This window comes from Molossus molossus, unplaced genomic scaffold, assembly GCF_014108415.1.
Source record: "Molossus molossus isolate mMolMol1 unplaced genomic scaffold, mMolMol1.p scaffold_m16_p_19, whole genome shotgun sequence".
Taxonomy (NCBI): Eukaryota; Metazoa; Chordata; class Mammalia; order Chiroptera; family Molossidae; genus Molossus; species Molossus molossus.
The window spans coordinates 30,549,815-30,576,763 of NW_023425354.1; the positions used below are offsets into that span (position 1 = coordinate 30,549,815).

At 53.4% G+C, this 26,949-nt stretch overlaps 2 protein-coding genes across 2 annotated transcripts; both read right to left on the reverse strand.

The window, feature by feature from the left end:
• Window positions 1-10,273: 10,273 nt before the first annotated feature.
• Window positions 10,274-16,154, reverse strand: KRT32 (keratin 32). Its single transcript, XM_036268565.1, has 7 exons — window positions 15,744-16,154; window positions 14,992-15,074; window positions 14,683-14,839; window positions 13,312-13,473; window positions 13,108-13,233; window positions 11,895-12,115; window positions 10,274-10,457 (listed from the first exon to the last, which is right to left on the reverse strand). Exons 1-7 carry the CDS (start codon window positions 16,137-16,139, stop codon window positions 10,328-10,330), a joined length of 1,275 nt encoding a protein of 424 aa, XP_036124458.1. The 5' UTR covers window positions 16,140-16,154; the 3' UTR covers window positions 10,274-10,327.
• Window positions 16,155-21,944: 5,790 nt separating this feature from the next.
• Window positions 21,945-25,686, reverse strand: KRT35 (keratin 35). The gene is made up of 7 exons (XM_036268323.1): window positions 25,216-25,686; window positions 24,348-24,430; window positions 24,032-24,188; window positions 23,627-23,788; window positions 23,210-23,335; window positions 22,502-22,722; window positions 21,945-22,276 (listed from the first exon to the last, which is right to left on the reverse strand). The coding sequence occupies exons 1-7, from the start codon at window positions 25,684-25,686 to the stop codon at window positions 22,129-22,131; spliced, it is 1,368 nt and encodes a 455-aa protein (XP_036124216.1). The 3' UTR covers window positions 21,945-22,128.
• Window positions 25,687-26,949: the final 1,263 nt, after the last annotated feature.

Below are 26,949 nucleotides of genomic sequence, written 5' to 3' on the forward strand. Positions count from 1 at the left end.
CATCACGCTTCTCTGTGACCTAGAGAACTTGACTCTTAAAGGCGTTTCTTTTGACTTGCTCAATAGAATTCATCTTTTGATTATTCATGGCTAAAGTCCATGGTTTCTTCCATCTCGACCTAAATAATACTTGTTACTTTATAACATCACTGCGGAAGCTTTATAAGTTTGGATGATGCGCCTCTCCACGGAAGCTCGGTTATGAGCCTGGCTTGGGCTTCTACTGAGTGTGCTGCTTTGCATAATGACACTGGTGTTGCATGTCCCTTTGTAAGCTCGTTTGTTTCCACCGATTTGCATTTGTCTCAAAGGAGGTGAGTGTGTGGTGCAGATCCTTGCCCTCCTGCCTAAGACTGCCTTTCTTCCTAACCCTTTAAAGAGTCGCTGTGGCCCTTGGTGACCAAACAGGAGCCAGTGGTGAGGACAGCGTGAGAGATGGATAAAATCCTTGAGCCCTCCTTTGTTCGCCTGAGTGCACAAAGTTCTCTAGCCTGATTCTGGCTTTAGAAATACCAATCTCCAGAGGCAGGACATCTACCGTAAAAAAAGTAGGGAACGGTGGTCTTGAGATGCTATTTTCAAACGTGGTGTTTTACCTTTGGGTGTATCTCCACCAGTGGGAGAGAAAGGTGTGGTGTTGCAGGCTCACACCTGAAAATTGTGCCTACGCCGATGTTTTCTGTGCTGCAGGACGATGCACTGCAGCATCCAGGGGTGTGTGCCCTGTGTGGGAACATCACACCTCACACATTGCAGTGGGATTGAAGACAACTCCTACTGCCATGTCTCCTAGGTGTTAGGAAATGGTGCCAAAGAAAATCGTAGGTCAAGCCGGGCCAGTGTGGCTCAGTGGATTGGGTGTCATCCCATGGACTGAGAGGTCCCGGTTGATTCCCAGTCAGGACACGTGCCCGGATTATTGGCTCGATCCCCAGTAGGGGGCGTGCAGGAAGCAGCCAATCAATGTTTCTCTCTCACATCAATGCTTCTCTCTCTCTCTCCCTTCCTCTCTCTACAAAAAATAAAAATAAAAACATTTTTAAGAAAAAGAAAACATTGATAGGTTAAGAAAACCACAGAGATTCTTCAGAGAAGAGGCTGAGCAAATCAATTTCTTGTTCGAGGTATGCGACTCTTGAAGCTTTGGTGAACGGAAAAGGCACCTTTTCTTGCAAATCAGATAGGCTTTTACCATCTCATTTCCTAGATCCAGCTCTATAATCCACAAAGTTCATTCACTATCAATGTTATTTTTCTACCTCCCATGACACTAGGGGTACATCTAGAAAAGACACAGTCTCTGCCTTAGCATGGAGGAGACGTCTGTGACAAAGCTCCATCCTGGGCCTGTGAGGTCTTTAGACTTGTCACCATCTTCCTTTCCATTACCCTGTTGGTGGCCCAAGAGCAGGTCACAGTTGAAACTAGTTTTTCTTTGCAACTGTCTAGGAAAAACACTCCTGTTTTTCGCTTTACTCTTACACTCACAGTACTTCCGACGCCAGAGGTATGGGCTTCCCCCACAACAAGCAAGTCTCCGTGACACCATCTGAATGCCCTAGAATTCTACCGTGTCCGCCTGGAGTTAGCATCAGATTCCACACGTTGAGGGCTCAGTCCCACAAAACTGTCCCCACTTCAGACACCTATTGCAATGCCCAGGTTGTCACCTACACTTCTGACTGACTGGCTGTAAATCAGGGCTCCCACAGTCCCCGCCCTGAGTTTGATAATTTGGTAGAATGGCTCCACGAACTCAGGGAATCACTTACCTATACTGGGTTATGTCAAAGGATACCGATGAGAAGCCAGATGAAGCTATGTGGGAAGGTGCTGGGTCTTCCCGGAGGCTTCATCACTGGACATGGTCGACCATGAACTCAGCCTCTGCCGCTCTCCCTCCTGGAGGATGGGGAACGAGGGGGAAGTTCCCAATCGTCTAATTACAGCTTGATCTTTCCTGTGACCAGCCCCCAGCTGGGGGCCCACCAAAAGCGGCCTCATTAGAACAAAAGACAATCCTATCACCCAGGAAATTCCAAGGGTGTCAGGAGCCCTGAGTCAGAGACCAAATATTGGAACAAAGGTGCTCCCGGTGTTCCCATCACCTAGGAAACTGCCGGAAACTGGGAGAGAGGCTGATACATTCATTTGTTTCCCTATTATTGCACAGCAACGGATATAGAAAATACCAACACCTTGATGTCTGCGCTGCCTGACCTCAAACAAATATGCAGCCTTTAAATACACTTCTTTTCTCCTCGGGGCATTTACAGTAATATCCACACACGGGGCTGCTGGTGAGAGTGAAGGGTACCAGATGGGTGGAACTCCCAACATAGTGCCCAGCTCACGGTAGGCACTTAATAAATGCCAGCTCCCTTCTTCTGCAGGGTCTCTGACCATCACTATCACCCCCTTGAAAAAGCTTCATGTTTTCAAAAAAAAAAAGTAAAAATAGGAATGGCTTATAAATACAGGCTGGGGCGAAAGTAAGTTTACAGTTGTTCATATGGAAAATAATACAAGAATTAATAAAAACTGAGACAAGAATAAACTGTTTTGTGTCCTCACAGCTGTAAACCTCCTTCCGCCCTGGCCTGCACATGAATGCGTGCTCCCTTTCAGCCTGTTATGGGTCCACTTGTTTATTTTGTATTGGTTGTTTGTGCTTTAGGTGTCGTATCCAAAAACATCATTGCCAAAACCCATGTCAAAGAGCTTATATTCTGTTTACTCCTGGGAGTTTTATGGCTTCACGTCTTACATTTATGTCTGCACTGGAACAGGCTGAGCCTGCAACTGTGCAAATTCAGGTGGGGTGCCATATCTCATTCTGCCACAGATCTGCGTGGAAGGAGAGTGACAGAGCTGCCTTGGTGGGGTCTGGGCAGCAGTGGGGTGGTCAAGGGGAAAGTGCCTTGCACGGGAATCCTGTCTGCACAGCAATGCATGTGATCCTATCTGCACAGCAATGCATGTGATCCTATCTGCACAGCCATGCATGTGATTCTATCTGCACAGTCATGCATGAGAACTCTGTCTGCACAGCCATGCATGTGATCCTATCTGCACAGTCATGCATGAGAACTCTGTCTGCACAGCCATGCATGTGATCCTATCTGTACAGTCAGGCATGTGATCCTGTCTGCACAATCATGCACAGAAACCCTGTCTGCACAGGCATGCACGTGACCCTGTCTGCATAGTCATGCACGTGACCCTGAGCCTGGTCCACTTGACCTCCCTTTGCCTCCTCATCCACTTCCTCATCCGCACCCACGCAGTATTTAAGTGGCCCTGTGTCACAGCTCAGCAGCTTCTCAGCTCTTTAACTTTAGGCTCAGCTACTAACTCTGTCATGCTTAAAATCTTTTCATTTGTAAAATGGAAATAGTGATTCTATCTGTCTCGTAGAAACATTGTAAGGATTGAGTGCAACCAAGCATAAATGCTCAGCAAAGCTTCTGACACCTGGTAAGCTCTCCATAAAGGTGCACTTGTTTTTTAGATAAAATAGAAACAATAATATCCACCTGGGGGGTTGAAAGTGTTCAGAGGAATCACGTATGAGAAAATTCCCAGCCCAGCCTGGACATCTGGCAGAATCAAGGGTGACAGGAACGTTGTAACCACTGCCGGCAGCAGGGGAGAGCTGGTGGAAACAACCACAGGGAGAGGCCGGGGCGTCCTGCTGAAAACCAGCAGAAGAGAAAACTACCAAACACATGTGATTCATGTTTTTCTCAAGTGAAGTTCGGTATTTCATCCTTCTCGCCATCCAAAGCAGAACAGAAAGATGAAAATGCCATAAGAGAGGTCCAAATACAAGGGTGAGGGTTGTTCAAAGGGAGCTGAGACCCTCCCCATGGAGATCGCCTCTACAAAGGCTTCCAGGGGGTGCTGACATCGCACCTGGGTCGGGAAACCCAGCTAGAACTTGCATATGCAAAGATGAGAAAGATAACATTACACCTGTGAGCAAACGTTTGAGAGTGGCCAAGCATTTTAGCAGAAGCACAGGGTGTGTGCAGAAGATAAGAGGGAGGGGAGCTACAAAGGGAAGTGAGGACTGGAACATGGCAGCTTCGAACGCCAAGCCAAAGAGGGAGGCTTCGGTCTGTAGGCGGTGCGGGCCCCGCGGCGCCTCGCCGATAGCTGATGCTCACTCTCTAGGGAACGGATGCTGGCAAGTCCTTACACGAGGCAGGTCGGATTGTGAAGGAAGCCCAGGTCCTGATCAGAGTCCTCTCATCACAGTCATCAGCAGTGCTACTTGCGGAGTGGAACTGGAGATAGAACCAAGTGGTAGGGCCTCAGACACCAGAGTTTATTTCTGGCATCTGCAGCTCATCTCCATGGACATTAATGGGAGCCCGTCCCCCAGGCAAGCCCTCCGTTTCTCTTACTCCAGTGCTCACCCCTCATAGATGCCGGAGCTCCAGGCCTCACCTTACCTCCCGTGGCAGCTCCTGAATGGCCTCAAAGTGTGGGCAGTGATTGCAGCTCATGCGGGGGACCTGCCATGTGCTCCACTGCTGCGTCTCGCCCCAGCTCCCCATTCTCCTGCTCCCCCTGCCGCACCCCCTGCAGGTGGTCGGCCAGGTGATCCCTTAGGAACGGTCTGGTCTCTTCTTGCTTATTGAGGAGCTTTCAGTGAGCCAGTTACAGGTGCCTATGTTGGCCCCTAGCAGAGGACAAGCTGGGTGGCCGCAGGAAGGGCCAGGCTGGACAAGCCGTGGACCACAGGCTCTGGGAAGATGGCTGCTGATTGGCTGCTCTCTTCCGGGTGGGCCCCGTGCAGTGCTGGAGGCTGGGCAGCCCCTGGGCACAGAGGTCCTGTGGCAGCTGCTTGCCACAGCCTGCCTGGAGCTAGGAGCCTTCAAACAGACTTCGCAGAACTTGAAGAACAACAGTTTTTGCTACAGCTAGAAGCCATGGTCCTAGAAAGCTGAGTTGTAGGTTGTTACCGGGGCCAAGCACCCAAGTGTGAAACTGTTTCCTTGCCCAGAACTTTTATCCACCTACTCTGGGTGCAGGAGCAACCTAGAAGTGCCCCGTGATGTCCTCATGTCCACTGCCATCAGAACAGCCGTTCGGCAGTTATGCAGTCTCCATAAGTAGCTCCCCACCGCGTAAAAGAGAAAGGTAACCACTTTGGACTCATTACTGCCCTCTGTTGCTAAAGGGATGTTGCATGTCTTTAAAGACACCCCATTGAGAAGTTCTCTTCATCTGGTGTCTCTCTTGGGTGGCGTGGCCTTAAAGAAACAGTCCTCTCGAAGAGTAGAGCTCACTGAGCAAGGGGTCCTCTAGTCTCAGGGCAGAAGCCCCAGAGAGACTGGGCGTAGAATGAAAGGAGGCTAAGGTGTTAGAACTAAACCCCAAGAGCTAATGCAACCCCTTCTTGCTTCCGCTGAAGAAAAGGGGGGGCCTGAAAGCTCCTCCGGGCAGAGGGCAAGTCAGCCACAAGGCCAGGACTGCGGCCTGGGGCTCCTGACCAGCACATCCTCTCTCCCCTGCATCAAACCCTTTCTGGTACGAAGCCAAGTGGTAAATATTTTCAGCTTTGCAGGCCAGGCTGTCTCTTTGCTCTACAGCTGCTCAACTCTGCTCTCGTGGCACCGACAACATGCGAGCGATGGCTGTGGCTGTGTTCCAGTAGAATTGCATTTGCCAAAACAGGCAGCAGCCGCATTTGACCTGTGAGCCGTGGTTTGCTGACCACCACTCTACACAGCACAGTGAACGGGGCCTAAAAACGGGACCCCTCAGAGCACGAGGGGAGAGCTTTAGCCGGCTCTGGAGCCAGAGAGAAGGCAGCACCCGGAGACTCCAGCCCTGGGCTCTGGGCCTCAGACTAGACCCTCCACTTTACCGAAGCATTTAGACCAAGACCAGAGGTCTAGCCAGATGTTCTGTAACCTTGGAGCAAAGCAGAGCTGCCTGTGTTGTTTGTTACTAGAGCTGTTATTTCTGAAACTTGAGCTTCAAATAGCTCAGAAAAGCGACTCAGCTACCATAGTCATTGGGGAGAATCAGAAGACGAGGTTCTTGTCACCAAAGCCGATTTTCCTTAACCAACCACGCATGGAGCACTTACAACAGACTGGCATTGCGATGGGCACTGCAGATGCATTCTACCCTGACGACTCTGGGAGGGAGGGAGAATTCTCCTCTTTTCCAAAGGGGGGGAGACTGAGACCCACAGAGGTTAGGGGATCTGCCCAAATCACACAGTGTGTTTGCAGGTAGACTTGGGGCTCCAGCCCGGGTCTTCTGAAGCCAACAGCACTGATGGTTCCCATTAAGGCAGGATGCTCGCCAGTGTGCTCGGTTAGTTACTATGGCTGGGGGGGTGGGGGGGGGACTATTTGGAAATAAGTGTATCTCAACCAATGGTTCAAAAAGATAAGTCATCAAATGATTGTAGGAACTTTCTGTTTAGCAAAATTGAGATTGTTGTATTCATGTGCTAAAATGCATGAAACCCAGAAAGAGAATTGTTTTATTGTTGATGATTTTCCCAGTTATCTCCTGGCACATCCTTTTCTGGTCATGTTGTAAGTGTTCCCAATGTGGTGGGTGGGATTCATTCAGTGCATTGCACTCCACAGTGCACCATCTCCCAGTCACTCTGCCTCGCTGCCGGACCTGTCCCCCTGCCCCGACTTCCTGGAGGCTGCCCAGCGGCCCCTCTCCAGGCTCCGAAGGGGGACTCACTCTCGGACAGTGAGGGGCAGGCATGCGGCCCAGACTCTTTAATGGCCTCGGGGAAAGTTGTGCCTTTGAAATCCAGGTTCTTTTCTTTCCCAGTCCCCCTTGGAGAGGATCCGGCTATCTGTGGGAGTTTCTCCCAAACATCAAATATGCCAGAGGTTTTATTACTTTACCGTAGCCCTGCCCACGTTTTCCTATAAACCGGCATTAATTAAAGCCAAATGCTTTGATCTGAAGACACAGTTCCTTTGAGGATCCCCCAAGTGTGTAGCCCTGGGTCCGGTTTCCCGGAGGTCCTGGTGCTGGTGGACATATTTTCCAAAGTCTATGCCACAGCTTCCTCATCTGTCAAATAAGAGAGATGGGCTAGCAGGAGGGTTGCTCGAGCCGTCTCTAGCTCGGAAGTACCATCCCACACGGAAGATGGCCACCCCTGCCCAGCAGGGGGCGGCACTCCTGGCCCTGGGCTGTGGGCTTTAGTTTCACATAAAAAGTTTTAACAGGCATTTGGATGGTCAGACAGGTCTTGGCAAGTCGGAGTGACACCCAGGTGTGGGAACAAGGGCCAGGTTGGACAGGACAACATGTGCTGGGGAGAAAGGAGCCTGCAGAAGCCCACATGGGGTCCAGGGGCCGGGACGCCCCACCCGCACCTCCGGTGTGATTGTTCCTGCGGCAGCTCTGGCCACGGCCTGACATCTGTGCTCTTCCTGAGCCAAATGCTCAGAGGATGAGGAGCTTCTGAGTCTGGAGGTTGCTAGTTGGTATTTAAAAGGGAATTACAGTCCCGGGAAAGAGTGCCCGCATCTCAGCGAGGATGTCTCTACTCTTAGGGACATGGAAGAGGGGGAAAGAGGAAATATGTATCAGCCTGCAAGAATAATAAACCAGGGTGCTTGGAGAAAGCTTAACAAGCTCGGAGAGACCGCTAGGCCTGGCGTCAGGACACCGGGCTCCAGTCCCCCACCCCCCGTGGGTTGTGAGTCTGTGAGCACATCTTTCCATCAGCCTGGGCCTTGGGACTCCTCATCTGCAAATGGAGAGGCTGGGCCAGACCATCCGTGGCTCCTTTGGATTCTGACAGTTTGGACAGCATCATGCAATAGACCCCTACAGTGGTGGAAAGCCTCCCCATCCGCACAGCCCGGTGCGCCGCCGGCCACACGCCGGCCTTGAACACTGGAGCTGTGGCTGGTGCCACCGAGCAACCCAAGTGTCCAATCTTGCTTCATTTTATTTCATTACAAATTAAATAGCCCCATGTAGTTAGTGGCTGCCATATTGGACAGACTGGTCCTAGGAGTCTAGAACCAAAGATTTGGTTCTGTTTAGTCTACTGTGTTTATCAAGCTAAGCACATTCTAGACTAGTTTTGCACACGGGTTGAAATTAGGGGCTGCTGGTTTGCAGTCAGTTACTAGAACACCCCGTTAGCCAGGAGCCCCTCCACCCCCGCCATGGCATTCCAGCTCATTGAAACTTACACACACACACACACACACACACACACACACACACACACAGAAACCACAGGCACTAAGCAACGTGTTTGTGTCTCCAGTCAGGCTCATGACCCTGTCTGCCAGGCATGTGGAATCATGTCTGAACTGCCCCAGGCAATTTCAGGATCCAATTCATTTCTCATAATTTCTTGGCAGGTCCAAAGGACAGATCCTTAGTAGAAACATCACTCAGCTCATTAAGGAAGAATTATGTATTTGGAGGGTGAGGTTCAAAAAGGTGTTCAAGATTCCTGTTCCCGGCTTTCTCCTCCTCAGCTGCCATTGCCAAGTTGGGTCCTTCACGGAGTCCCCCAGATTGGCCCCATTTCGCCATTCCCACTGTCCTCGCCTTAGCTGAGGCCCCTTCAGCTTCCTCCACACAGTTCCCCAGCTTTCTCCCTGCCTCTCAGCCATCCTGTCCACACGCCTTTGTGAAACTTTCTAAAATACCCCGCCGGTCAAGTCATCCTTGGGCTCAAGTCCTGTAGCAGCCCTCCCACTACCTCCAGGATCGAGTCCAGGCTCCTTGTGGGGTAACCAAGGCCCCCCATGACACCTTCTTACCATTTCAGCTATATTTCCACCAGCCTTTCCCAGGAACCTACTGCTCCACCAGCAGGACCACTCACGACCCCCCAGGCATGACTTCTACTTTCCTGCGGGACTCCCCCACACACCTCTTTGGCTCCTTAGACATCTTATTCAGCCTTCCAAGTTAATCTCAAATGCCACCAGCTACATGAAGCCTCCTCTGCTCTCCCCAAGCCAGTACTTTCTCCCAGTCTTTGTCAGTGTGTATACTCTGGAAGTTGACAGTATAGCACAGTGGTTAGTATAACGCCACAGTGGAAGCAGCTAGATCTGGGTCCAAATCTTTGCGTGTAACTTTGGGCACCTGACGAAACCATTCTCTGCACCTCAGTTTCCCATCTATAAGGTGGGCACAATTCCTACCTTACAAGGTGTTCGTGGAAACTGCAGAAGTTCATTTACGTGATATGCTCAACACAATGCCAGGGGCTTCACACGTGCTCAGTAGGGGACAGAAATGGTTATTATGATTATTTTACTATTAGGCCCTTATTGAGGGAAATTCCTTGAACACTGGTCTTAGCTTCTCTCTAATTAGAAGCATTTTAATGGTGGGTTCCCTTACATTTTTGGTATTCTCTTGCACCCAGCTGTAGTTTTCAAATAATGAGGACTCAGAATGTGAATTGTTTGAGCTTCTTGGAGCCTGAAGGCTTATATTTGAGTCCCGGGCCCACCACTTACTGTGTGATCTTGAGCAAGTTTCTTAACCTCTCTGGTTCTCTTTCCTCATTTGTAAAGTGGAGAGAATAATAGTCCCTTTTTCATAGATTATTGCAAGGAATTACTGGAGCATTAACAAGGTGTCTAGGGGACTGTCACCTGGGTTAACTAGCCCATGAGGTAGAACCTATACCTCCTGGCAATCAGTAAGAATATTATGAATGAATGATCCCATTGTACCAGCTGCAATGAGGGATAGGGGTGGGGTTATCATAGTAATATCCTCATTTGCAGTTGTTAGGCCTAGATTTCTGGCATAATCATCTCCCTCCTCTTTTTATGATTTTATTACCTGGCTCTGAACCAATTGCCTGGTTTTAACTGGTTTCCAGCATGTGGGCCTTTTAGGCAAAAGCCTCTCAAGCTTCTATGCAAGAAGAAGGGCATAAAACAAACAGAATTCGGCCACGTGCCTCTTGAGGCCAACTGAGTAATGGTCTTGGCTGGTGGACACAGCCAACGACAAAGAGAGAAAGAGATGTTTGCAGGGCCACTGAATGAGGCTTTATTTGCAGTTTGGCTAAGAACACAAGCTCTTGAGGCAGCAGAGAACTGGAAACATCAGCAAAGACCATTCGCCCATGAAAATAAGAGATGGGGCCCAGGGCGCCCCCGCAGTGTCAGAGCACCTTGCAGACAGACAGCCCACCTGGCCCTGCTCAGCCTTCTTTGCTGGCCCCGCCGGCCCCGCCGTCTCGGTGGCCACTGAACTGAGGTCAAGCGCGACCTGGGGAGGCACCAGCTGCCCAGCTCTGGTCCCTCCAGGATCCATCCACCAGCACTGAGGGACTTCAGTAGCGGCCCGGGGGGCAGGGCATGCAAGGCACACAGACCATGTGGGGCACACAGACCGTGTGGGGCACATTTGGGGAGGGCACACAGGGGGGACATGAGGGAGTGGAGCATGGGTTACAGGGCAACCTGTGGAAGAAAGGCACATGAAGGGATTAAAGAAGCTGGAGTGGGCAACACGTTCAGCTGGTTCTGCCCCTGCCTCCCAAAGTCACCCACTGCCCACCTTCTCCACTTACTTCCCTGGTCCCAGCCTGCATCGTCTTCACCTGTGTGACCCCAGTGGCCTCCTAACGGGTCTCCCAACCCCCTGCTGGTCCCCCCTAACCAGCCTCAACTTGGTGGCCAGAGTGATCTTTGACAAACACACATCTAATCATCGCCTTCCCCTGGCTAAGACCTTCTGTGGCTCCCAGTTGTACTCAGGATGAAGAGCAGCTTCCTTCAACTCAACTGTCACACCCTCCTTGAAGCGCCCCTGGATCTCCCTGTGTCAAACCCCGCAAGGTACCATGTACCTCCTTCCAGAGGGGTCTGTGATTGTTTATCCTGACCTCTCCCCCACTGGGCAGTGAAGTCAGCAGCCATGGACACATGCCCGCCTGCACACCTAGCCTAGAGCAGCCTCTTAATAAGAGTGTATTGACAAAAGATGGATTAATCAATGAATAGAGAAGAAACACATGACAAGAGGGAAAAGGATGATCTCAGAGACTGACAGGTGTGGCTCAAAACCAGAAACAACACACTGGATGTTGGACGGACACCAAGTGGCCCAGAGACTAGACCGGCAGCCCAGCACCACATCCAGCGGGGCATGTGTTTCATTTGGCTGGGGCTGTGCTTTTTCTTAAATTTGTTCAAAATATTGCAAATTCAAGAGAATTTAACATTTAAAAGAAATCCAGCCCTGGCCAGATGGCTCAGTTGGTGGGAGCATTGTCACATACACCCAAAGGTTGCAGGTTTCATTCTCAGTTGGGGCCGGTACAGGAAGCAACCAGTCGATGGGGAAGATTGGCAGTTAAGCAAATTCCATCATTTTTCTCCTCAAAAAAAAAGCAAGGCCCCTAATTGCCTATAAAGTAAAGCCCCGCCTCCCCAGCATGGTCTCCATGGTTGTCCATGAATGGGCGCCCGCCGGCCCTTCCTGTCCTGCTCTCCTCCCCAGCTCATCACATGAAGCCAGTCATTGTCCTCCCTCCTGAGTGCTGAAAACAGTCCTCCCAGCACGATCTCCAGCCGCCGGTCTGCCTGCCTCTCTAAGCAGATGGGAACCACTGGAGAGAGATGCTTTATCCTCACCATCTCGGCTTTGCCCCTGGCGCCTGGCACACGCCAGGCCCTTGGAAGGAGTTTACTTGGGATGAAACACAATGATCTTCCGTGGGCCAGGTTCAGGGATGGCAGCACGAATACCTGCCTGCCTTTCTCCAGATCCTATCAGCTTCCTCATCGCTTCTTCATTACGCTAGGGTTCTACCTTCTCGCAGATCCGGCTTCTTCCTATGGCTTCCCCAGCCCTCCCACACATCTCCCTGAACAATCTCAGCTGCGCCCACGTACTTGCAGTCCTCGCTGTCCAGCAGGCCCCGGTACGTGTTGATCTCGCACTCCAGCCGGGCCCGCACGTCCAGCAGCACCTTGTACTCCTGGTTCTGCCGCTCCAGGTCGGCCCGGATCTCGGCCAGCTGGGCCTCCACGTTGCCGATCATGCACTGCATCTGAGCCAGCTGGGCGCTGTAGCGGGCCTCCGTCTCCGTCAGCATGTTCTCCAGCGAGTCTCTCTAGGCAAACGGAAAAGACGAAAGAACTCCGAGGAACAGATCTATTTTCCATGGCCTGATTCACAAAGAGCCAAGTCTCTCTTTGCGATTGAGAATGACCCCTCCCTACCTAAATCACTGGAAGCTAAAGCCCAAAGAGGTCGAGTGACCTGTTCAAGGTTAAACAGCTGGAAAGTGACAGACCAGGCTGTGAACACAGATCTGTGAGATCCTAAATCCTTTATTCCTTCTCCAGCCTCAGTCCGGCTTCGGGCTATGGAGCTGAGCTTCACCAGGCTCCTTCCCTCTGGCATCACGGAGAGCAGTGGTCTCTAACCCTGGCTGCTTGTTACAGTCACATCGGCACCTTTAAATAAACACCCAAGCCCTGGCCGGTTTGGCTCAGCGGTTAGAGCGTCGGCCTGTGGTCCAGAGAGACCCGGGTTCAGTTCCTGCTAAGGGCACGTGCCTCGGATGCAGTTTGTCCCCAGCCCTGGTTGGGGTCGTGTGGGTGGTGACCCCTCGATGTGTCTCTCTCACGTCAATGTTTCTCTCTCTCTCCCCCCTTCCCCCACCCTGCTCCCACTCTATCTGAAGATAAATTCAAAAATGACCTTGGGTGAGGATAAGAAAAACAAACACACAAGAAAAACCGCCCAAGCCCCACCAAGACTCTGATTTCATTCTCCTGGGGAGGAACCTGAGTGTGGGGTCTTTTAAATCTCCACAGGTGGGTGGGAAAGCATGGGTTTAAGGGCAGGCTAAGCAGAGAACAAGCATTCTTGGGGAGTCATGTTTGACAGTGGCCACCTAAGTGGCCACGACAGACTTGGGGCGCCCGTTTTATCTCTGAGCTGGGTCTTGGGAGAAACCTTCCTCCAAGAAAGGTCGGCGGGCCTCCGTGGTGGCTGAATCCGGGCCTCCTCCCTGTCCTCTTTCTGGGAGTCCCGCACCTACGCTTGGCGCCACCCGGAGTCAGGGCTGTGGAAGAGGGGCCCACGCGGTGCACCCACCAGGCTGTGCTGGGCCTGCAGCTCGATCTCCAGCGTGTTGACGGTGCGTCTCAGATCAATGATGTCCGACTGGTAGGTCTGCAGCTGCTCCGAGCTCGTGGCCACCTGCTGGTTCAGCTCCTCCATCTGCAATGGGGGAGACAGGAGAGGCCGGAGTGCCTCCTCAGGGCCACCGGGGAGGCCGGTCCCCCGCCAGAGGCTCACCTGCATGTTGAACCACTGCTCCACGTCCCGGCGGTTGGTCTCCACCACGGTCTCGTACTGACATCGCATCTCTTCCAGCATCCTGTTCAGGTCCACAGGGGGCGCAGCGTCCACCTCGATGTTAAGGCGGTCCCCCAGCTGGCATCGGAGGGCGCTGACTTCCTGAAGAGGAACGAGAGCCCCAGGCAAGTGTGAAGTGGCAGACTCTGGGCCTCATCTCCCCGGGTGATGTGAAAAGACAGAGCACAAGACCTAGAGATCTCTACGTTAAAGGGGGCCTTTGAGGACTGCAGTCGGCTCTGTAGTATCCTGACTGTCTTCCAGCCCCAACTGGACACCTCGTGCTGGGAGAGGCACTCCAGCTAAACACTTCCGGCCACGTCAGCAGAAATCCAGAGCAGCCGCGTCTAGGATTCGTTTCGTCCATTTAAGCTAAGATGGGGAAGCCTTGCCCGTGTCCCCGGCCACCTTCCCTGCCCGTGTTCATCTGGGAAGGGCAGCAGAAGCCTGGCTCCACTTGGTTCAAGGTCAAGTTTGGCGCCTCCACGGGCTTGGCTGCCAAAGAGAGAAAGTTGTCACCGAGGCTCTGGAGTGTGCGATAGCACCTCATTAGTGGTTTCTCCTTCAGGGACCAGTTCTCTGATTAGGTGAGATGAGTCAGGTACCTTCGGGCACTTGGCAAATATGTGGTGACTGATTGTTACTAAGCCTAAGGAAACCCAGCCAGGATTCAGACACTTGTTCTTTCAAGTGCCAAGTCAAGAGGTGGAGAGTCAAGCCAGGGAAGGAGGAAACACCACCAGAGCCCAGGTGGGCGGTGCAGCACACAGGTGCCCGGGGTGGGGGGGGTCCCTCCAAGGACCTGCAGGAGAGGAGGAGAGGTGAGGACATAAAGGGTTGACCTGGGGCCCCTGGATTAAGTATATTATATGCAAACAGAAGAGAGGAAGGGAGATGAGGATGGGGACAGAAAAAGAAGGAAGCCACCACAGTCCCCCCTTAGAAGTCGGGGGTCACCCCAGCAGTCCAGCCTAGACGCACAGGTGTGAGTTCCGGAACCCAGCCCACGTGGCTCCAGCGCGCCCCTCTGCCCTGGCTCTCGGCTCTCGTGGGGAAAACTTTGGCAGTCACACGAGTCCAGGAAATGCTAGCATTTCTGAGAGGACCAAGGGACCGGTGTTTCAAACCCCAGACCTCATTTAATTCTCCAAGCCACCCTATCTGATAGTATTGTTCCCATTTTACAGATAAGGAGGCTCAGAAATGTTAAATAAAGTGGGCGGTCACGGGAACACTGTGTGGCAGGCCTGGGAATTCCAACCCACGTCTAACCAACCCAAAACCCCACCTTAGCCAGACTTCAGGGCTCACCTCCTCGTGGTTCTTCTTGAGACAGAGCAGCTCCTCCTTCAGGGACTCCACCTGGGCCTCCAGGTTGGCCTTGCACAGGGTCAGATCATCCAGGATCCTGCGCAGGCCGTTGGTGTCAGCCTCCACCAGCTGCCGCAGGGCCAGCTCCGTCTCGTACCTGCACAAGGGCAGGGTCAACAGTGAGGGGAGAAACTGAATACAGACGCTTTTCCAACTCTCTATGAAAGTAAAGGGAAGCTGTCCCAAGCAGGTGCAGGGAGAGAGCCCCCACCGCCACCCCACCCCACCCCATCCCCTGGCCAGACTCACTTGGTCCTGAAGTCATCGGCAGCCAGCTTGGCATTATCAATCTGCACGACCATCCTGGCATTCTCTGCCTTGGTGCACAGAACCTGGAGGCCAAAGCGCACAGCGGGGGTCAGTCCAGGATAGGAAGGGTAAAGGACCCAAGTGAGGAGAAGACGGTAGCTGATCAGACTCGACGGCCTTGCAGCCATCCCTACAGAAGCCCCTCTTCCCTGGAACTCTGGGGAATACTCAGTGAACTTCTCGTCCTTGGTGACATGATTTTTATTTTTTAAGCACTTGGGTCTTCAAAAATCCAAATGCCGCATTTTGGATGCAATGAGCAACAAGGAAGGAAAGAATCTTATGAAGTCTGGAGTCGTTCATGTGACAGTTAGAAAGGTCCTTAATAAGCGCTAACATTTACTGAAAACGCACCATGTTCCAGGAGCTGTGCTAAGCACTTTACCTGCATCAACCCATGGAATTCTCTTGGCAGCCCCATTAGGTGAGGACCATTATTATCCCCATTCTACAGATGAGGAAACTGAGACCTAGGGAAGGAAAGGGACCTCCCAAAGTCATGCAATGAAGACTGCATCCCAGGCCTCTTTCCACATTAAGGGCTCTGGCTGAATGTTCCAATTATGAGATAATTCTATGCCCTAGGGAAGTCTCTTTTCCCTGAACATAGCTTAGCAAATTGTGAGATTCAAATCTAGAATGCCGGCCATTCCCGTTGCCTCCCAGTGAGACTGTTCACCGCTTGCCCTCACCTTCTGCTGCAGTTCCTCGATGACCCTGAAATAAGACTGGTAGTCAGGACACATGACGGGCACTTGAGACTGGCAGGCCTCTTGGATCTTGCTCTCCAGGTTGGCATTCTCCTGCTCCAGCTGCCGCACCTTCTCCAGGTAGTTGGCCAGACGGTCGTTCAGGAACTGCATGGTCTCCTTCTCGTTGCCATTGAAGGAGCCCTCGCAGAACCAGCCGCAGGTACCCATGGAGCTGGAGATGCCGCCAGTCGGCCGGCAGCTGCTGGGTCGGCAGGAGCTGGATAAGTAGGTCTTGGAGAGGCAGCTGGCCGGCCGGTAGGTGTTGGGCATGACGGAAGGCACACAGGTCATGGGCGGGCAGACATAACCCAGGCACAGCTCGGGCCGGCAGCTCATGCCGCTGGAGCACACAGAGGAGGGCCGGGGGCAGCCCTTGACGGAGGCGGGTGAGCAGCTGGATGTCATGCTGGGGAGGCCCTTTCTCCTCGGCTGCAGCTACCTGGATGGCCAGCACCTACAGGCCGAATCCCGCTCAGGCCTTTTTATACCCTTGGAGTGAGGGGGCTCACACTAGAAAGTCATTGGAGGGTGGTGTTGATGTTTACACTCAGCCTCAGAGGAAGCTGCTAATTAATTTGTAATTTGGTTTCCAATAAGGAGTTCCTTTCCTCATAAAAGAGGCCAAGCTTGTCATTTGGCTAAAACAGGACTCTGGGCTCCTGTCATTGATCACCAGGGGAGAGTTTCCCGACACAACTTCAAAGGATCAACTCCGTGCCTGGCCCCTCATTACCAGGGTGGGGCCGCCGGGAGACCACGGGGCCCGGGCCTGTGCTGCCAACGGCCTTGCCCTCCGCGCCCCCGCCCGCTCCGGCCCTGAGAAAGGCCGCAGGTCTGTGGGGCCGCAGCAGCTCCTTTTAATGAGAGCATCCCCGTGGGGAGAGGCCTGGCCCCCGAGGGAGGAAGTGTGTGGGTGACAGAAGCTGCATGCATCGGGCAGTGCTGGAAATCGCAGAGATAGGAAAGAGAACTTCTGAGGCTTCTCAGCATGAATCATCTTCCTACCCGGGGCAGAAATACCTGAGCGACGAGAACAAGCTCAGGGCACAGGCAGAAAGCCTAAGAACCAAGGACATGTTTTCAGCAGGACCCGGCTGAGACAGCGAGGTGAGGACCTCGCTCTGGGAAAAGGAAGTCAAGTCGTGAACACCTCCGAGGGGAGATGCTCTCTCCTGACCGTCTCTGGATCCTCCCCTTCACTTCTCACTGCTCCACATGCAGAGTTGTCAGGTCCGAGCCTTGTTTGCCGAGACCGAAGTGGGACAGGTGAGGACACTGCTGCAGTGGTGGGCAGGGAGGCTGCTCGGGACCTCGGAGACAGGAAGCAGTGTGAATCAGCCCCTGGAGAAGCGACACCGTGCAGCCCCGGGATGAACCAAGCCAGGAGACCCAGAGCAGGTATCTTCGATTTCAGGAGCCGTGGGCATTCCTTCAGAAAGCAACAGGCGCCCTGGCCGGTTCGGCTCAGTGGTTAGAGCGTCGGCCCGCGGACAGAGAGTCCCAGGTTCGATTCCTGCTAAGGGCACGTACCTTGGTTGCAGTTTGTCCCTGGCCCCGGTTGAGGTCGTGTGGGTGGCAACCACTCGATGTGTCTCTCTCACATCGATGTTTCTCTCTCTCTCTCTTCCTTCCTCTCTCCCTCCCACCCTATCTGAAGATAAATGCAAAAATGTCCTCAAGTGAGGATAAAAAAAATTAAATAAAAATTTTAAAAAAGAAAGCAAAAGGCAAGCCCAGTGGTGTTCAGTCCTTGTCTGAAGTACTTGCCAGCTCACACACTCCATGTTTAATGTGTGTGTTATCTAGCCACGCCTTACTAATCTCAACATAATATTGGAATGCAAGCACGTGTCTCGTTTTTCACACATTTCTAGAAATGTTGGTGAAGAGGCAGGGAAGAGAAAACTCTACCCAGCCCTATTCCCAGAAATGTATTGCTTAAGAACAGTCAAGATAGAGATGTTACCTTCTCACTTGCTGTGTGACCTCTCTGGGCCTCAGTTTCCTCCTGCAAATCAAAGAGGTTAGATTAGATGGTCTCTCCATTTGGTCTCCAGACGCTCGGTCTGGATGAACTGTTTAGAGAAGACAGCGGAGTCAGATGGAGGGGTGTCATGGCAAGCCCAGCGACATGGAGTGAGACTCATCGGATCGAGCTTCCAATCATCACCAACACATGTTGAAAGTATACAAGTACCAGGCACTGTGCTGAGTGCTTGGCATTAATTTGCCTGTTATAGTAAAAGGACTGAAAGATCGTTAGAAGTGTAATAAGGTGTGGCGAAGGTTCTCAGTGTGGTCTCAGACCAGTAGCATCCACATCCCTCGGGAACACGTTAGACATGCCATGTCTCAGGTCCACTCCAGACGAGCTGAAACTCTGAGCGTGGGCCCCGCCCTCTGTGTTAAATAGGCCCTCCAGGCAGGTGTGAGAACTGCTGAAGTACAAGAGCATATATGTCTTAACACCTGCCACCAGGGTTCCTCTTGCAGAAAAAAATAAAAGTGTGTTTACGTGAAAAAATACATTAAGAAGTTCTTGGGGTAAAAGGTGAGACCCCAAGCTTTGATATGGGCTGGCAAGGCATCAGAGGGAGAAAGGGGAGAAGGGTTTGAAGTTCCCAGGAAGGGGTGGGAGGAGAGGGGGATGGAGCTAGGGGAGAGGCACCAGGAAGGTGCCAAGAGGCACTGGGATGCAGTCCCACCCTGCGGTCTCCAGGGGGTCTTCTGCAAAGCCCCTACATTCAGATGCAATAGAGGAGAGCAGAGCATTCAAAGCCACAGCAGCCCAGGGTTCCAGCCAGTGCGCCAGACCTGGGTCGGGTTCACAGTGAGGGAGTGGGGCCGGGAACGGTGGCTCCAGGAAAGAGGGCGCACAGTGGGTTTTCAAACCCGGATCCATCTGAATCCAAAGACTTTCCACCGTACCCCAGCCTCTCTGAGGCCAACGCAAACTATTGGACAAATACGTTTAATAGGAAAAAAAAGGGAGAGTGATGCAGATAGAGCCAAGGAAATGGGAGGAAACGGGAGAAAGGCTGGTGTCTGGGGCTAAGGAGATCCAGGAGGAAGGACCTAGTTAAATAAACAAGGGACAGAAAGGCTATATGTAGGGGCCTGGCCCAAGACTGTCCCCTTCCCTCCGTTCTTTGGAAAAAACAGAATGACCCTAGAGAAAAGACCTATAAAAACAGAATTTAGGTGGTTCCATCATCTACTAGCCAGTCTGCCCATCTGCCCATACACGTGGCCGCTTCCATCATGTTTTAATGCCCTGTCATTAAATATAACCAGAAGGATCACCGGACAGACAGTTGAAGATTTCCAACATTAAAAACAGACTAAACAAACAAAACAGCAACGAGGAATTTGGGGGAAAATAAAAACAATGCAGACTCTAAAACACTCTATTAAGAGATATATATATATATATACTTTTTATAACCCCAGAAATAAGTAGAGCAGTTACCTCCTTGAAATAAGAGCTGGCTGGTATAAAAGAGGAACAGAGAATTAAAAATAGCTCTTCGGAATTAAATATATGATAACTGCAATGAAAAATTCAGATGTTTGAAATTAAAGGAGAGGGAGGAAAAGCCAGAACCAAGAATAGTCACAAGTACAAGGCGGGGGCCCCCCCTGGTGTGGCTCAGTGGACTGAGCATTGTCCCATGGGCTGATTCAATTCCAGGTCAGGGCACATGCCGGGTTGTGGGCTCGATCCCCAGTGGGGGGCATGCAGGAGGATCTCTCTCCCATCGATGTTTCTCTCTCTCTCCCCCTTCCTCTCTCTCTAATAAAAAACACAATAAATAAAAACATATTGTAAATAAAAAATAAAGAAACAAGTACAACACAGGGAGCAGGTGATACTAAGGTTGACATCAGAGTTGCCAAGCCCCAAACTCCTTGCCAGAAGGGCTCTCAACCCCGGCTGCACAGTGAAATCACTTGGAGAGCTTTGAAAAACCCCCCCACCAAGCCTATTCCAGACCCACAAAGTCAGGATTTCAGGATTGCAGACCAGGCTTCGGTGTTTTTTAAAGCTCTCAGGGTCCTTCTATGTTCAGCCAAGGCTGAGGACCTCTCGCCAGATGGAAACAGCGTTACAATTAAAAAGCACAAGAAACAAATTAACTAGTAATTCGAGGCAGGGCTGCACAAGATCTGGTTTGCTCTGTCTTGGAGAGAGTTAGGGCAGGTGTGGAAGGGCCTTGTACCACAAAGAACACCGTAAAGAGGAAGAGTGTGGTTTATCTAAAACAGTTAACCGAGCTGGGTGCTCAAGAGAGCATGCGTGCACTGCTAGCTGACTGTGGCTTCTCCCACTCACTGCCCTGAGTCAGACTTAGCTAATAAGACGTGTAACTACGTATCGACTTTGGCTGGCCTGATTTACCCTGGGCATTGCTGCTGGGAAGGAAGCCTCAGCCATGAAGCCACGGGCAGGAAGAAGGTGGATGCCCACCATCTGAGCAATCCTGGCACCCAGCTAGAATAGAGTCCACAATAGTGACCAGTTTTCAAATGCTCAGCATAGCCTTAGGGACCTTCCAGCACAGTAAATGTCGTGTTTGTTTTTATTGATGATGAAACTGAAGACCTACCACCTGCTAAAGCTCCCACAGGCAGTAGGTGGGGCCGAGATTTGAATGCGGGTCAGTGGGACTCCTGTTTGGAGCCCATGTTCATCATTGGAATGCCATGGCCCCCTTTAGCTGGCTTCCTCCTGCCACCGAGTTAGGAAGGGAAAGAAGCCAAGAATGGGCCCCTTCCTGTTCCAGCCCAAGGCCTCCCTCTGACGAGGGTCGATCCTGTCCCCGGCACCTAACACAGTGCCTGGCCCAGGAAGGTGCTCAGTGTTTAATGAACTGGATGATCCTGAGACCACCGTCCGCTTGGGGTGTCTGGGCCTCAGCCAAACCGGCCAAGGTGGTCCAAGGAACCCGGAGCCGAGGTGGTGCGGAATGCCAGGGCGAGGGGGCCGGGAGAAACCAAAGGCCCAGGCCCTCCTTTACAGGGCATTGGAAAGGGGGGGATCTAAACTCAGTCAGACTGAGCTGCGCTGGGCACGCTTGAGAGGTGGGGGGTCTCAGGGTCACCTCAGCAGGCATCTTCCTCAGTCTGTTTGTCACCTTGGGTGTTGTTATAACTCTCTTACCGTCACTGAAGCCCCTTAGCATGTGCTCCTGGCATCTTACTCAGAGCACATGGCCATCTGGGGACAACACACCTGCCTTCCCCTCTCGGCAAGTCCTGCCTTCATCCTTCTCACGTCCCACTGGGATGACGGAACTGGCATTTGCCTGGTCTGTTGGGGGAGGACGTTCCAGACAGAAGTGAGAGCCTTTGGGAAAGACACTGGGGGCTCCCACTTTCGTGAAATGCTTTGGTACCCAAGTCACTGTGTGCCCTGTCAGATGTCAAGGGCACAAAAGACATGATGAGCCTCTTAAGGACCAGAATCTCTGAATTGTGGGTGGAAGTCATGATGGCCGGCTCACTCGCACATCTCCTGCTTTTGATGGAGGGTGGGTTTTCAGGGAGCTTGCTGGACGGGGAGGCCTGAGTGGACAGGTGGGGTGGAGGTAAGCACACTCCTAACGGTGCCCTGCTGTGGGACTTCCTACAGCTGCTGTTAGGAGGACCACAGACATGCGCTAATAAGTGGCCTAAGATGCTTCCTGTTGCACTGGTCCCGCATTTCTCCATCCCCCTCTGGGATCCCAGGTGCATGGACACTAAATAGTACAGGGCGCCTGGTGACATCTGTCACCACACTGGACTCTTAGAGAAAGGTCTTCATTAGGAACGCTGAGCGCAAAGCCCCCCTGTAGACCTCTACCCACCCCAACAAGGAGCATAGGGCCCCATCATCGCCAGCATCGTACATGGTCAAACATCTCCCGTTCATCTGCCCAAGAGTCACCCCTCTTCACACGCAGAGACACGAATGAACAGTCCAGAATGGTGCTACGTAGGCGTCGGGAGCCAGAGCAAATGTACTTTATTGTTCCAAAGCCCTCTACAGCATTTCAGAACCCACTGAAACAGCACCCAGAAGAAAATCCTGGCCCAAGAGGCAGCCGAGAACAGAGGCCCTGACACCCTTTGAAATGATGAGGAGCAGAGGCCCTCGGGAGCGGCCAGCTTTGGTGACAAGCTTTGAGAAACTTGATGGCGAGTATTTGCAGCAAGGCCTCTGAGGACCAGGCCCAGGCCCAGGCTCTGCGTGAAGAGAAGGGGTGGGGTGAGGGTGAGGGTGAGGCAGAGGCCAAACCCAAGCCCTGGACACAATGACCTTGGCTTTCTGGGCTCGGCATTCTCAGAACCGGCCTCCCGGGCAGGGCACACAGATGGGGCGGGGGCTGCAGGTGGTGCGGGCTGCGCCAGGACCACAGGAGGCCACGGGAAGACAGGGGAGGCATGACTTGGAGGGCGAGGGGTCAGGGGCACACGGGTTACAAGGCAGCCTAGGAGAAAGGAAAAGATCAGATTAGTATGATTTTCCAGTTGCTGTTTTCAGTAACTCTGAGCAACTTAAGAATCGTCTAGTCCTGCCCCATTGTTTTACCAAGAGGGAAACAGAGGCCAGAACAAAAATGCAGGGCTCCTGGCTGGGCTCTGCCCAGGCACCGCGCTGTCTCCCCAGAACTTTGTAGATTGCGTTCAGAAGAGAAGAGGGCACCGGTACTCACTTGCAGTCCTCGCTGTCCAGCAGGCCCCGGTACGTGGCGATCTCTGACTCCAGCCGGGCCCGCACGTCCAGCAGCACCTGGTACTCCTGGTTCTGCCGCTCCAGGTCGGCCCGGATCTCCGCCAGCTGGGCCTCAACATTGCCGATCAGGCACTGCATCTGGGCCAGCTGGGAGCTGTAGCGGGCCTCCGTCTCCGCCAGGGTGGATTCCAAAGCATCTCTCTGTGAGAACAAGGATTATATAGGGAGGAGGATGGTTAGAGATCAGAGAAGGAGCAAGAAAGATGCAACTAATCGATCTGGGTTTTACTGAGGTCTCAGAATCCAAGAACAGAAGCTCAAAGAATCACTTTGATGAACCACAACCAGACTTCTCACTTCGGATGAGCCAATTAGCTCCTGTAGCCATCTGGGTCTCAAGAATCTAACCCTAAAAATGATATCTCTGAGTAACTGATAATTACTCAGAAAGAATCTACGTGCACAAATACAGGAGCTGCTGCCTGGACATGTCGGTTGGCACAGGCCTCCGGCCTTTAATCACTGGGGCATGTGTGAATGGGGGCTGGGCCCTCATTCCCGTTTCTCTGCACAGAAAATCCCTGGCGCTTGAGAATTTGAACCACTAGAGCCTGCCTGTATGGGCAGAGCATGGAAGTCGGGGGCTCATGTGCCGCTAGGTTTGGTCCTCAGCAGCCTCGGGACTCACCATGCTCTGCTGGGCCTGCAGCTCGATCTCCAGGGCGTTGACCGTGCGTCTCAGCTCGATGATCTCCGCCTGGCAGGTCTGCAGCTGCTCCGAGCTGGACACCACCTGCTGGTTCAGCTCCTCCGTCTGAGAAACACACACACACAGGACCTGGTCAGGACCACTGGGGACACAGCTTCGGAGGACTGCAGAGGCCACTTAGAATCATGAGCCAAGAGGGACCTTTCGGATCACCCAGCCCAAACTATTCCTTCTACGCTTGAGGACATTATTGCTTAGATGACAGCAACCTGCCCCAGGTGCATGTTGAGGTCAAAGCAGAGCTGGGATGCAAATTCACGTTCCTTGATGGGGAGCCCCAAGGTCACTTCTGTGTGGCCCACGTGTGTCTGTGTTGCAGACTCTCCAGGAACCTACCTGGGTGTTGAACCAGTCTTCAGCATCCCGGCGGTTATTCTCCACCAGGGTCTCATACTGGCACCTCATCTCATCCAGAACGCGATTCAGGTCAACAGGTGGGGCCGCATCCACCTCAATGTTGAGCCGGTCACCAAGCTGGCAGCGCAGTGAGTCTACCTCCTGCGGCATAGAGCAGGGTCAGCACTAGCTCTCCCGACTGGCTGCCTCGCTCCCCCTCCTCCCCCACACCTACCTGCTCCCCATGCTCACCTGCTCCCCCATGCTCACCTCCTTTCTTAGGATCACCTGCTCCCCCATGCTCACCTCCTTTCTTAGGATCACCTGCTCCCCATGCTCACCTGCTCCCTCTGGTCACTTCCTCCCCATGCTCACCCCCAGGCTCTCCTCCTCTGCCGGCCTCACCTCCTCATGGTTCTTCTTGAGGCAGAGCAGCTCCTCCTTCAGGGACTCCACCTGGGCCTCCAGGTCGGCCTTGCACAGGGTCAGATCGTCCAGGATCCTGCGCAGGCCATTCATGTCCGACTCCACCAGCTGCCGCATGGACACCTCCGTCTCGTACCTGCGGGCACATAACAGGGCACCTGAAGCTGCATGTCTCCTTTTACGTCTAAGTCAGATCCCACCCCAGACTGGCCTGGTGCTGTGTGTCCACCTTCATGCCTCAGTGACTTAGTGCAACCAAAACCCGGAGTCTGAAGGGGCGAGCAGGACAACTCACTTGGTCCTGAAATCATCTGCGGCCAGCTTGGCATTGTCGATCTGAACCACCAACCTGGCGTTCTCTGCCTTGGTGCACAGGGTCTGGGGAAAAATAGTTACTTCAGTGAAAGAAAGGACACTCTGCTGGCCTGATGCCTCGAGGCTGGCATGAGCTGCCTTTGGAGAAAGGGCAGCACCCATCCCTGGACTCTTGCCAGCTGAGGCTCCATGAAGGCTTATGGGCATGCTGCACAGGTCAGACTGGGAGACCACTAAGGTCCTTCCAGGGCGGTGCACCTGGAACCTGTCACCTGGAATAGACAGCGGGAGCTGTGGAACTGCTGCAGGAAAGACCCGGCATGGGGGCTTCCTCTTGTCTTCCTGTCACTCAGGCCCTGGGGTCCCTAGGCAGGTTATTACCAACAGCATCCTCTGGGATTCCTTGGTCATGAATGGTCCTCCTCAGGACCCAGCTGTGACTTTCAGGGGATGTGGGCTGGGCAAGAAGGAAACTTCTGACAGGCTTTTCCTGTCCTGACTTAGGAAACCTGACCTCCACCAACACATCAAATTCAATCCCCTTACCTTGGAGGAGAAGGAAAAGAAGGCGGGGCATGAGGGAAAGGGTGGGCTATGGTACCAAAGGTCACACAACCAATTAGTTCATAGAGCCGTTCAGGCTCTGGCTCCACTAACTGCCAGCTGGACCACTTTGAATAAGTCACTTAACCAGCCTGAGCCTCAGTGTTCGCATCTGTGAAATGGGCTGATACCTCCTCCCCCATAAGATTACTGGGAGGGGAAAATGAGGCCACAGTGTGAACATGCAATGTGACCTCTGGTGGCACCAGCCTCCTGAACAGCCAGCGCCACTCTAAACCTCGTACCTTCTTCTGCAGCTCCTCGATGGTCCGGAAGTAGGACTGGTAGTCAGGGCACAGGTAGGGCACCTGCTGCTCACACCACTCGCGGATGCGGCTCTCCAGGCTGGCGTTCTCCCGCTCCAGCTGCCGCACCTTCTCCAGGTAGCTGGCCAGGCGGTCGTTCAGGAACTGCATGGTCTCCTTCTCGCTGCCAGTGAGGATGCCCTCCCCAAACCAGCCCCCGCCCACACTGTAGCTGGTGGCGAAGCCTCCGGGCGGGAGGCAGAGAGCGGGGAGGCAGCTGGCGGCCCTGCAGCTGTTCCTGCCCAGCCCCACGGAGCACGTTGAAAAGCTGTGGGCCCCACGGGAGAGGCTCGGGAGCTTGCAAGAACTGCTGGAGTACACGGTGGACACGCGAGGGGAGCCCCCGTGAGCCCCTCCCAGGCCCTTGAGAGACCGGGAAGAAAAGCTGGCCTTGAAGCATTTGGAAGCCATGGCCCTCAGCAGCCGGGACACAGTGACAGAGCTTCAAGGCTGACACCCCCAGTGCAGAGATGCAGGCCCTCATCCGGTTTATATCTCTGTCCCAGTGGGCGTTGGCCTCTACAAAGTGTTTTCTCCTCATAAAGGCAATGCCACTTTCTACCAGAACCCCTCATTAGCCTGTTATTTAGCTTCCCATGAACATTTCTCAGCCTCGTAAAAAAAAAAAGGAGCCCCGTTGTACCGGCGGCTACGACGAGACTCATCTCCACCTCCCCATGTTGCTGGGAAGACCACGTCTTTGTCAGCTCTTCAAAGGGGCCTGTCATCAGAGCCCAGACCTCAGCCTCCTCGTTAGGAGGTGTGGGAGCCCGGCCGCAGCCCCGACTTTCTCCAGCCGTCTTCTCCCATGGGCTCCAGGGAGAGAGGCCTCTGGGCTGGCTCCCGGCCATCGCAAGGGCAAGCCTGGTTCTTGCGGGAAGGCAGAGCCTCAAGCCCAAGGACACACGGGCTCAGGAGATGTGACGGTGGCAGCCCGTGCGGTTTCCCGAGGCTTGTGCTGGTCTCAGTGCTGAGAGCCTCGGGTCCCTGGGAACCCCTCAGTCCTGGGGAAACGGTTCATTTGGTCCCTGGACACAGCAGAGCCTCCAGGAACACACTCCCACTCCCCTCCCTGCCAGGAAGTCCGTTCTGGTCGGGCAGCCCCAGCTCCAGCCCAAACCACTGGGTGCCACCTGCCGTGGTGACACCTCCATCTGTGGGAATGTCTGTCTTCTCAGGCCCGGGATGAAAAGTGGGGACACCTCTCCTGGTTGCCTGGGGCCAGGCGGGGTGGTCTTGACTCGCAGGCCCCCTCAGAAGGCGTTGTCTGCACTGTGGGTTATTTGCCCGGAACATCCAACCTGCGGAGCAGGGGGGACCTGGAAGAGGGGCCGGGAGCTGAGCAAGAGGTGCTGCTGGGGAGGGGCCCGCCAGGGAGGCCGATGGGCCTTGCCTTCTGTTCTGCCCTGCGGCCGGGGCCCTGCCTCCTCTTCTAGGGACATGTCTTCTCTTTCCCGTCAGAAAACGACTGTGAGCGGAGCACCAGCAGCCTTCTGGCAGGGCTGTCTGCGCGTGGCCTCACTTAACCTCGCCGTGCCCTGTGAGCCCGAGCGTGTTGCCCCGTCTCAAAGTTGAAGACTCAAGGATGACAACAGCTCGCTCCAGTGCCACCGGCTGGTGACGGGCAGAAGGAAGAGGCCAGCGGGAGTCTGGCTGGGCCTCTTCACTACGCCA